The 13,253-nt window shown below is 34.0% G+C and overlaps 1 protein-coding gene across 5 annotated transcripts in view; it reads right to left on the bottom strand.

Annotated features, from left to right (window-relative positions):
* The window catches only part of LOC114928309 (uncharacterized), a 223,385-nt gene that overhangs the window by 206,489 nt on the left and 3,643 nt on the right, over positions 1–13,253 (bottom strand). For all 5 annotated transcript variants that reach the window (XM_029299409.2, XM_085479755.1, XM_085479760.1 and 2 more), the window contains exon 2: positions 11,971–12,406. In XM_029299409.2, the coding sequence (XP_029155242.1) occupies positions 11,971–12,011 (41 nt within the window). In that variant the 5' untranslated portion in view covers positions 12,012–12,406. The remainder of the gene's footprint in view (positions 1–11,970; positions 12,407–13,253) is intronic.

Here is a 13,253-nt window from a genome sequence, read left to right as displayed (position 1 = left end):
ATTACGTAACGTCATTTTATTTGATTTAAATTTAATTAAAATAAAAATACTTTCGTATTAAATTATATAATAAACAAAATATATACGCATTTTATTTAAATAAAATCAGATCTAAATTGGGTGATAAGCAGAAGATAGAGATCAGATATTGCAGAATCAAATAAATAAAACATTGCGAGTAAATATATCCTTTCTTCTTTCTTGCGAGATTCGCGAGAAAAAAGCGCAGGAAGTATACAATTAAAATAAAATTGGATAATTGGATAAAATTGGATATAAAAATTTTAGATCTTTTCTCGCATGCTTTAGGTCGAGAAACACTGCTGTAGAGGGCTCGAACGAGTCATTTAGGGGTTGTTAGTTCCGCCGCGGGAAAAACACGGACAGTGGAAATGAGTGGGCATGCAGATGCAGCCAGGCGTGCATATACTGTGTTCTACCATGCGTTTTCCGGGGAACATCCCCCGGCGCGTTCACGCTATAGAAAGAAATGATCACGACGTCCGGATGTCTGCTGGATACTTTAGCGAGACGTGCAATTACTCCGACGAGCGAAAGAAAACATGTTTATGGACTTATGCAGGAAAACGGAAGAGATGTCTGCTGACCTGGAAAGTAACCGGAAAATATGAAGAAACGCGTAACAATTTTCCGCACTCATCATTTTCCGAGAATTTCACTTTTCGATAATAGCTTTTCGTTAGTTCAGGTTGTAAAATAATTATTTAACTAGCACTTTTAATATAAATGTCATAAAATATTATTTTACAGACTGTATTTACTCATCCTTAATGTTAAAATTTAAACTCAATTTACAGAATTATTTTCAAGACCAATAATTACTTTGAAAAATATCTTAACGTGAATTTGTGACAACGAAATACAGTGTGATGACATTTGAAAATTTTGATGGCTTAAATCCAAGACAAATATAACTCAATACATTTAGAATACTTCAACATAATCAATCAACAATATTGTATTATGCAATAAACTAAATTAAAAAAAATCCAATCTAGAAATGTATAAATAAATTAAGACACTATTTTAAATAGAACACTAATAATAGAGAAAAGTATGTAAAATAATATTTTAATAATCTCCGATAATATAAACAAAATTTAACTAGATATGTAAAAATATATATAAAATGGAATAATCGAATTCTAAACTAAAATCTGAGATAAAATCGTTTTAATTAGAGATTCAATAAATTTCAGTATATGTATATATCTATTTTTTATCTTTTTTGATATCAAATATCGCATATAAATAATAAATAATGACATTCTTCGATTCCGATCAAATGACTTTCCCCTCGTTATATTCCTGAATATTCAAATACGCGAAAATTTAAATACTTATCTCGCGCATATGCACATTCGCACGTAAAAGTCGAACAACGTGTCGTGCTAAAATCGTCCGCAGAATTTGCATTTTTGCGCACGAATGCAAACAGAATGTAGATTCAAATATTCGCGACAATGCGACAATGCGATTGTGCATATTATCTTTAGACGCGGATGAACTTATGCCTGGTCTTTTCACCTTTTCCTCGTTGTTGGCACGAATCGCGGATCAAATCGAAAGGTCAATGGGAAAACAGGCGCCTTTGTTTAGTCGATAATGCGCGTGAACCGTAAATAGAATCATCCGCGAAATTTCGCACAAGCTGCTCGCATTCCGAGACATACCAAATTCTCGTACTCTCGTACAAACACCATATTTTCTCATATAAAACTTTATTTCATTTTATAGCCGGCCAAATAAATCATTATTAAATACGAAAGCTAACTCTGTTTGCCTATATGAAATGTATCACTGACATTTTCTAATTTTTGATTCTATGAATCAAAAGTTCAAAAATTAATTAATAAGAACTTGACTGATTGTGTATTTCATTCTCAAAAGAAATTAATATCGGCAACATAATGTTTAAATTAGTTAAGAAAATGTAACATGTAAATAAAAATCTTTCCCAACAAAATCCGAGTTCTCGTATCAATTTCTTCGGAATCATTTCCATTTATGTCGCTGTAAAAAATGGTCGAAAACACAGAAGGTGCGCCGGCCACATTTTCATGAATGAATCGCGCGTAATGGATTGCGACATTTCTTGCGGTCTGAATGGCGAGAGTTTGAGAATGAGCAGCGTGTCGCAGAGCCTTCTCTTTCCCTCTCCGGCGTGTCGCAATCGTCGATCTCTGCTCGAAACAAGTCATTACCTTTTTCAACGCGCGTGCGAGAAAAGCTTCGACCTTTCATCTACCCGACGCGACGAAAGAACACTCGATTTTACCTGAGTTGTTGAATCAGACGCTAATTTTGTATGGAGCGCGAGGGAAGGTGATTATATAGCTCTTATACGTCGGAGTCAAATATATGGCTTCGTGTACGTATTTAACTATTTCACCACGCCAGTTATTTCTAATATATCTCATATATCCAACTGTGTCCTCCATTTATCTTGTCATGCAGACATAATTAATTATCCTATAATCTTAATTTATCAAGCTATTACATTTACGATACAATTTGAAAAAACACATTTTTTTTAAATGAGAAAAGTTGCCTTTATGTAACAAATTAAAAGTGATTAATTTAATTTAAAAAATTGAAGGTAAACGCATATTTATGATTCTACGTCAGTAGAACTGTAAAGACATTAGTAATTAATTAATGTAGAAAATAATTTCATTTCGACGATCTACTTATATAAAAAACGGCGGCTGTTAAAAAATTAGTTATTAAGCTATTACATTTACGATACAATTTGAAAAAACACATTTTTCTAAATGAGAAAAGTTGCCCTTACGTATATAATTATGTAACAAATTAAAAGTAATTAATTTAATTTAAAAAATTGAAGATAAACGCATATTTATGATTCTACGTATAGAACTGTAAAGATATTAGTAATTAATTAATGTAAAAAATAATTTTATTTCGGCGATCTACTTATATAAAAAACGGTGGCTGTTAAAAAATTAGTTATTAAGCTATTATATTTACGATACAATTTGAAAAAACACATTTTTCTAAATGAGAAAAGTTGCCCTTACGTATATAATTATGTAACAAATTAAAAGTAATTAATTTAATTTTAAAAATTAAAGATAAACGCATATTTATGATTCTACGTATAAAACTGTAAAGACATTAGTAATTAATTAATGTAGAAAATAATTTCATTTCGGCGATCTACTTATATAAAAAACGGCGGCTGTTAAAAAATTAGTTATTAAGCTATTACATTTACGATACAATTTGAAAAAACACATTTTTCTAAATGAGAAAAGTTGCCCTTACGTATGTAATTATGTAACAAATTAAAAGTAATTAATTTAATTTTAAAAATTAAAGATAAACGCATATTTATAATTCTACGTATAAAACTGTAAAGACATTAGTAATTAATTAATGTAAAAAATAATTTCATTTCGGCGATCTACTTATATAAAAAACGGTGGCTGTTAAAAAAATAGTTATTAAGCTATTACATTTACGATACAATTTGAAAAAACACATTTTTCTAAATGAGAAAAGTTGCCCTTACGTATATAATTATGTAACAAATTAAAAGTAATTAATTTAATTTTAAAAATTGAAGATAAACGTATATTTATGATTCTACGTATAAAACTGTAAAGACATTAGTAATTAATTAATGTAGAAAATAATTTAATTTCGGCGATCTACTTATATGAAAAACGGCGGCTGTTAAAAAATTAGTTATTGCCTATTAAAGAACACTCTGCTGGCGGGCCGAGCCGCCTTTGTCGCAGTTCGACGCGACGAAACGCGTAACGCCGATCTAATGGATGCTCTTGTCGCACGATGACGGTGGCGACGAGGCACCGAATGCATTTAGAAAGGTCGTTAAAAACTTTTTATAGGAGCGCGCCCGCGTGCGCGCCACCCGGTATTATCTCGAGGGTGAGTATGTACATAGCGGGTTCCTGTGTCTTCCCCCACCCCCCACCCCCCTCGAACCGTTATATACACGGTGGCACGTTCAAACATATCGCCCCCGTTAATCTCCGAGCCTTCGAGCGGGAACACGGAAACGTTTCCGAGCGAACACAATTCGCGCGCCTTTTCCGCTGGAAAGAATGTGCTTTCATTTTTTCAGCCCTCAAACAGATTCGAATAACGATTACGAAATATTAGTCATCGGTTCTTAACAGTGCAAAAATTATTATCATCTGCGACGAGAATTTGCGATAAAAACATCGCGTGTTACCAGCGTCCAACTACCTATATGATTCATCATCGTTGCCCCAGTCACGCGACGAGTAACATTGAAGATTTACTCACGTATACATAAGTTGTATAATATTTACAACTTACAAAGATAATCACGAAGTACATATGAGAACGTATTAAATTCCAAACGTGTATAGTCAAATATTTTTTTTTTTTCTAGAAAATAAAACATTCGACCGAGATAATCATCTACCTGATACTACCGGATCGAACCGGCGTTAACAAATTGATGGGATAGAGTGCATCTCGTACAGAGACGACGAACTCGTAAATCTGCCGGCGTGCTCACGGATTCATGGTTCAATCAAAAAGTTCTAAACGCGCCCGCCGCTCGTGTATTCATTAGCCGTCGGTGTAATCGGCGCTATAAATTCCGGAACACCACATACATAAACGCGGAGAACGCGAGCTCGGCGCGGCCCCCGGAAAGCCGTCGAAGATGGTGCGCGATGCCGGTATTTATAGTCGTCGTTTGCTCTGTATTAGTCCAATTTGCTGCGCGTTCCTGCGCCCTCCAATTAGCGGATTAGTCGGTGCATAACGCCCACGCTTTATTCGCGCGAGTCGCGAATTCCAACCCGTGCGGTGACGCTCCATTTAATCCCGATCCCGGCAAAATTCAACATTGTCCTTCCATCCCGTCTGTTTTTAGAAAGAAATCCTACAAAAGTAATACTACCAAGTGGCGAGAACGTGTTTGAGAGAATGAAGAGAAAATATTTCTCGTGTTAAAGTTTGCGCTACGCGTGCGAATAAATAATTTAATAAAATAGTAATTCATTTCTGGCAGATAAAATTCATAGTCGATTTCATCGAATAGATTTTCGTTTAATTGTAGGAATTAAAAGGTTTTACTCGCACCTATTATAAAATTGAAATAAATAGTTTACTATCGTCCACGACTATAATTACGACGAGAAAATTAATTTGAGGAAAATATAATCATGGTTCGAGATGTGTCCGCTGAAAGAGCGATTATGAAAATGAGTGTTCTACAAGACTAATTTTCTGTTTTACTCGTGACGCGACATTCATTTTAACAACCGGGCGTGTTTCGCAGATGTAAAGAGCATTTACGCCGCCAAATTCGTTTACTATGACCGTGTCATCGCGAGCACACTACATGCCTCGAGAGACTTCCGACGAGAAGGAGCGACGCGACGATGCGATGGAGAGAATCGTGAGCGTCTCGTTGAGACATCGCACGCTGCATCTCCTGCATGTCCCGCATGATTTACATTTTCCGCAACCTATATATCCACCCTCTATCGTACGCCAAAAACTATTCTCGTAGTCGGTCAGCTCTGCGATTTTCGCTGTTCTCGTGCTGTTGGTTCGTGCCGCAATCGTCGTTTAATTTTCGTTCGAAATACTAATTGAGAAACTCGCCGTCAACAAATATTGCGAGCCCGAAAAAATTTAAGTGATGCAATAAATATTTAAAAATACTATGTGTGTGATATTTTTTTCTTATAAAATAGATTAAAATTGCATTAGTGAAAATGTTCCTTTTCGTAATAATATCTATAAATATTATAAAAATCAGAAAGACATTTTTTAGACTGAGTCATACTATTTGAAAATAATAGAACATTCTATACGAAAATTTATTTTCACGTAATTACACACGCACACATATTTGTTTTCTATCTCCTTTTCATATCTCCTTTCATTACTTTCTATAGAAGAACGAGACAGATTTAATAGTTTTTGACGTTGAACTTATTACAGAGCACGAATAACGATAGCGATCCGAGCATAAATACTATACGGAACGAGATATCTCATAAAGTTCACATAAGACCTTTGATCGCGCGATGATCAATTACGACGTAAAGTTAGCGTGCGCTTGATGATTCTAAAATATGTACTTATACATCATTCATCCTCGAGAACGTAATTACTAATTTCGTGCCGCTCGAAAAACGTAAATCAATGCATACATTCGGAATATTGATAGAAATTTAATTACAGAACCACTGATTTAAGTGTATTAATTGTTGATTTGATTAATGTTGCTTGTGAACTGATTGCCATAGCCATAGTATGCGGTTTAATTGAAACAATTTATGGTACAATTTCTATTAAGCTTGAAATCCCCAGATGGATTAAACAAATTCTGATAGCTCGTATATCGATCAAGATTATTATTAGAATGAATAGAGTTAATTAATTCTCTCAAATTTAAGATATTTTGTAATGCTTACATTTTTTAAATGTGTATAGTTAATCATTAATCAAAATAACTCGACTTCTTTTATTTATCATTTTGTCATTTTGTATATAAGAATATAATATATCAAAGATATTTCATTGTGAAAACGTTGCACTTTGACTAAATGCAATTCGTCTTTTAGTAGACGCATTTTTAAAAATTTCACCATCATCCTTTGAAAAAATGCCACTCCACCTGTTTCCAGCATCAGAAAGCGCATTGACCTTACTGGTCGCCCACTGGTCCTGTCATTGCCCTCTTCAAAAAATGCTAATATAGCATCTCTCTGATGACATAACTTGTCATTCCCAAGTATAATTTATGGAAATAATTATTTTATACGAAACTATGTGTATATTGCATAATGAATCTATAATATATTATTCTATATGCTCGTGAACATATATTAAGAAAAATACAAACAACGTAATATTGTCATCGATATAGTTTTGAAAATAAATATGTAATTTAAAAAAAAGACAATATAAAAAGCTTTATAAATGTCAAACTATCCTGAATTGTAAAAGAAAAATATTTTTGTAATATTTTTACAATGTACAAATGTTTTTTTTTTAAATCTATGTTGTCGACTACTGTATCAAGAAAACTTTGATGTTAAAATAACCAAAATTTATTCGTAACAGCATAACTATTTATGTAGAATGCGTAAAAATTTTTAATAAACCCGGACAGTTCAGTTAACATACGTGCTTGATAAATTGCGATGCATTGGGATGCATGCGTGGTTCGAAAACAAAAAACGTAGCTCGAAACACATGCATAGCGCGACTTTCACGAGCGCGATGGCCCGAACGAACATCGGACTCATTGTATAAACACGTGTCAAACTCGGGACGCGTGGAACGCTGGTTTCAAAACTCGAATAGAAGAAGGGCAAAGCTTTTCAATTCTTTACGGTCGAAGGACATTTCAGAAAATCAGAGTCGATATTAAGTGTTCTGTTTTTAATCTGACCTGTCATCTGCTTTACAAAAGATTAAAAGTTATATATTGCAAAAAGGTTCAACAGAGATTAAAAGAATAATCAAATAATTGATTGAACTCTTTCGATGTGTGCTACACAGATCTACTTTATATCAATTTTTAAATCGTTATTGCCAGCATATATAAATGTAGAAATCATTCTTGTCCGTTTGTAGCATTAAAATCCAAACTCTCGAAAGTTATATCAATTATGAATCTCTAGTTTCAAATGTGTGTTTGAAAAAATATCGATGCGAATGAACCAGTATATATCAAGCGCACCTCGACATGGAACTGCAAAGGGTTAAATCACTCGAAAACGCGCAGTTTTCCACTTCGTTTGCTGCCTACTCGAGCATCGATTTCGTGTCTAAACCGGTCTCGATTTAACCCGTGACTACTCCGGCAAAATCTTAAGTGCTAATGGCCCCCCCGAGCATCCGACAAACGTATGTAATTTCATTAGTACTCGGGACTTTCTATGACTTGCCTTCTATTTTCCATACATTCCCCACAATTCGACGGTAGAAAGCCTGTTTGTGGAAATTGCATTTAACTCTGGCTCACTAACCGGTGTTATCAGTAAACCCAATGCAATTTACAGTGCCAATTTTTAGTCTGCCCCGCGATACGTTTACATAGTAAACGTAAATAAAAGATATACAGAATGTTTCGTAAAAAGTTCTCTAAAACTTCAGAGTTGTATTTTTTAGAAACCTATAGTATAGTAAGAAAACATTTCTATACAAATATACAACTCTACAAAAATATTACAAAAAGTTTAGTATTTACACACACAAAAAAGAACAAGACTTTGAATTTTTTACAAATATGAAAAGATAACAAACGTGGACTTTTCAATTAGAAATTTAAAAACACACACACACATATATATATATATATATATATATATATATATATATATATATATAAATATGCGGCTTAACTGTTTAACATAAAAAATTATTAGCATTGAAATTAAATATTAATTTAAAAATAATGTCGAATAATATGTTGCAATTAGAGTTTCACCAGGAAAAAAATGATTCCAGATAAGGTATGTTAAAAATGTTGACAAAATGCTGATAAAAACTCAATAGAAATATTTGTCAGAAATATAAAACGTATGTCTCACATATATCACTTGATTATACATAATCGTTTATCGTTTTGCACAGTATGTAACGTTAATTAGCGACTATTCCTCGTCAGACATCTCAACTCGATTGCATCGATTATTTTCGAAACATCCTAATATACGTGGTAATACATACCGATGTTCAAGCGATACCGTAATAAAATGTAATATGCATTTCTCCGCGATTCTCTTTACGCGGAATAGGGAAGGACAAGATCACAAGCGACTGCTACATTCTAGTGGTTAAGCGGTTATGCGCTCTCGCGAAGAAAAGATCGGTCGCGGTGATACTTCTAAAATTAGCTCGCCGCCGCCGTCGCGTATAACTTCCTCTCTCTGTGCGCGAATGTCGTGCGCGTAAATTCCTGCGTGCCGACGTGGACTCGAAACCGCGCGCGAATTAATTGCCGTCGAGCTTCAGAAAAGCTGCCTTGAAAAGCGCACTTCGTGTAACTAATCCCGGTCGGTGCCATAAATTTCCGGCTACCCGCTGCTTTCCCGGCGTGTTTCCACTCTATCTCGGCCCCGGAGGATGGCGGCTCGATAATGATTTTGCATATATATGCTGGCAATATTTACGCGAAGTGAGAGTATTAGCTTGGATTAGAAATATAAACTGTCGTTATTAGAATGCGAAACTTCGATATTCAACTTTACATAAATTCTTGATAAAAATATATATCTATAATGAGACAGATAGAATAAACGTCGTTTTCAGAAAAATTTTCTAAAAATATTTCTTGTCTAGTTTTTCTTTTTCTGTATATGTCGTTATATTTATAAAAAAAACTAAAATTTTCTATCATATTTGTAAATCCTATTACATTTTATATCATATTTATTATTAAAATATAATTTTTAAATAATATTATCAGTTCTCTTCGACGATACCTTTTTCACAGTTTTTAATAACTAAAATAAAGAGATAGGATTATTTGAATTTTAATTCGATATATTATATTTAGACGAAGGATACTAAAAATGCGTTATATCGCGCGGTGCAAAAGAAAGTAAAACATCGACGGACACTATCGATTCATCGGGCAAAGTATGTATATAGCTCCCGCGGAGATTGCAACGCCGTTTAATAAAGCCGTGATGTATCTGCTCCGAGTTATCAATTAGCGGCGGACGCGCTTATAATCCACGGAAGCATCATCGATAACTCGCGAGCGAGAGATGGAAGTCTTAATCGGGCGCCGGGCTGTTCATGAGAAAATTTATATCCACCGTGTCGCACGTAGAGTTTCTCGTGTTGGTTCTCCGCGCGTTTATCGCGGTGCCCCTGGTATTACCGCTTTTTCCACGTCTTTTTTGACGTCTCATCGTTCCGACGGAGACCTGAGACGAGCATTAATTAAGGGCCCGACTCGCAGCAGGTGTTGTAATAATTCCTTCGAATTGGCCTCGACGAGGCTCATTATGCTAAGCTATGCAACATGCGGCAATACGTAATCACATGTGTCGCGGCGTGCGTCGCGTCGCGTCATCCGTCCCTCGCACGGAATTATTTATCGAACTGTCAATAATGTTATTCGAGCATGCATATGCGCGGTGACATCAACTGTTAGCATAATTTATCACGTATATAAATAAGGATGCTCGTTGATTGCGGTTATATTGGCTTTTTTTATTTAAGACGCTACATGACGTATTAATCTCCGGAGAGAGGCGATTTAACCCCCGGCAGTTTGCGGAATTGCAACGTCAATTGCGATATTGACGCGTTGTCGATATGGCTTGCGACAGCCGTTTGATTCGCTCGTCTCGCAGCGATGCCGACAAGCAATTGTACGCGCGTCAGAGTTATGTATATAGAATTGTTTCGACAAGTATCATATACTAAGAGAATGGGGTTCTAATAAATTGTCTAGTTTAAATGTCAAGGCATATTAATATTATATTCTGGTCACACTTAAATACCGCAGAATAAATAACATTATGCTTTTATGAGCTTCTCAGAAGTAATCAACAGCACTTTTTGTAAAGTTCTTCATTTTTAATACCAGAGCACATGATTAGAGCCTCCTACAATTCGTATTAAAATTAAGAAATATACAAATAATGGAGTTGATCAATTCAACTTTTAGAGATGCTCTATATCAGTTATATAAAAATATAATAATCGGTTATATAAAAATATAATATTGCATGCTTAAAAGCACCAATTATAGCATACATATAAATTAAATAATAAATAATATTGCAAAAAATATTCGCATAAATATCAAACGAAAATAAAATTGATTCGCCGCATGTGGAGATATTTTTAATTGCGATAAAATGGGGAACGATTAATGGTTGTGCATTGACATTTCGAATCATCGCCAAAGGGATGTCATAAATAGGCGGTTGAAAAATAATTTCAAGCACGCTTTACGCTTTAAAAAACGAACAAAATTGCGCAAGTGTGCAAATCATTGCTATGAAATATGATCACAGTTCATTTTCATAGCGATATATGAAGAGCAGAAAAACGGCGATCTAAAATTAATAGAACTAAAATGAATTCCCATCTCCGAAAAATAAATTATTTAGAGTAGAAACGAGAGGTGTGTCGTGCACCAGCTTAGTCAATGTAATTTTTGGGATCATCATTTTTTAATGTATTACTTTTCTGATTAACTTCCACCAGAGATTACATAAAAAAAGACAAAGAGCTTGCAAAGCGGTGAGCAAGAGTATAGCAATTTGTTTTTTAAATAAATTAATTATATATCATCGCGACTATATAAAAAATAAATCCACTAAAAGATGTTTTTATGAAAGAATGTTGTTGAATTTTACATTCCTTCATTTTCTAATGTATTAATTAAGAAAAACTCCAAGAGAGAGGTTAAATATTGAATTAACTTCGCGTTTCTTTGGAAAGAATTTCTGATTATGAGAGAAAAATTATTAATTTTTCTCTGTAAAAGTCTACTGTTTTTTACTTTCCACTCTCTCTTCTTACGCGTCAAAAATTAGCTTATTATTTAATAATAGTACAAAAAATGTAATTCCATTATCAATATTACTATATAATTCCCAACAGTTAAAGAGTTAAAGCAAGAGAATATAAAACAGATTTATCAAACTTTTCATTTAAATCAGATAATCAAATATATAAAAAGTCATCACTTACTATACGAATATTTGAAAAGCTTGTATATTAATTATGTACATCTAAATTGAATATATACCTTCTCGATACACATATTATATAATCAACGAATCACTACTATCACACATACAATATTTCATATAAATATATTTCTGCCAAAATCCTTATCTTTTTTGATTATCCATGTAAATAAAAGATCTGTTCACAAATCTGATCGATGCAACGTGACATAATAGATCGACAATAGTGATTACGTTCACTTACCTTTTCGATGGCTTCCAGCGCCGCTTCAGCACTCCCAGCATGAGTAAACGACGAGGATGAGGCCTAAGCGCCGACGGATCTCCGACTTGCAGCTACGTTTCAAGCACCAGCACCACAATCGATCACTACCGGAATCACACAATCACCGGATAATCTCGTCGATCTCCCGGGAGATCTCTGCGTTGATCGCACACGAGTCACACCATGATCTCTCCCGGACGGAGAGAGTTCTTTCTTTCACGCGCGGATTCTGCTTTCTTACGTTACGAGATTTCGGTCGATTTCGCGACAATCGGTTCACCGGTTTAAACAGATACTCGTCGTCGTTTAATCCCTTCGCGGAATCACTTTCGATCGCGGTACGAATCGTGCTTTACGGTTTTCAAGCAGCTTTTTAGCATTCTCGTTATTACGCGTCCTTTATTTACCGGAACACCTGGAATCAGAACAATAGCAATGGCACTTCAAATTAATGCAGAATTAATGAAAAATAAATATAGAGGTACAAAATATATTATTAATATATTATTAACAGTGACATTTGTTCACTGAAAAAAGAGCAATAAGTATTACGATATTAATTAAATTTTTTTATTTTCAATGGTTGAATATTTTGAATAACTAAATTAAATATCTTCCTATCTTTTTAAATAAAATTAACTATATAAATTTGTTACAGAAAAAGTTTATATATATGTGAAAAATTATACTACGATATTACTTTATTTATACAAATATTCTTTTTAAGAAATTAGCAAGAAACATTTTCTTCTAAAGTACTTAATATAAGTGAGATGTTGTAAATACATTCTTGCAAAATAGAATAAAATTTAAATATTAAAAAAAATAATATTACAGTCAATAGTCATTGTTTTATTTATATATAAAGAAAGCTATAAAAATCCATTAATTAGATTCTTATCAAATTTATCATGCATACACTCATCGAAATTTAAAAAAAACATTATGCAACTCAAACTTATATCGTGTATTATATGTAAATAAGGAACAATATTGTTTCTCGCGGACGGAAAATAAATTTCGATATTTTATCGGTGTATTATTCCGTTGGGCGGAAGTTTGCTAACAAGCAACGACGATTCCGCGTGCAACCGTTAAATATACAGTTTACATCAAACGTTACACGAGCGACAATCCATTTTTTTTCGGCGTTGCACAGCGTTGTGTTGCACCATTTTATGCGACACGACTGTAAATTCATGTAGCACGTAACGCAACACGGTCGTGAAGATTCTATTTGCCATTCACAAAGGTTCGCATAA

This window comes from Nylanderia fulva, unplaced genomic scaffold, assembly GCF_048542155.1.
Source record: "Nylanderia fulva isolate GAGA-0341 unplaced genomic scaffold, ASM4854215v1 Scaffold1, whole genome shotgun sequence".
Lineage (NCBI taxonomy): Eukaryota > Metazoa > Arthropoda > Insecta > Hymenoptera > Formicidae > Nylanderia > Nylanderia fulva.
The sequence above is the reverse complement of the archived record's forward strand: the minus strand, read 5'-3'. Positions and strand labels throughout refer to the sequence as shown.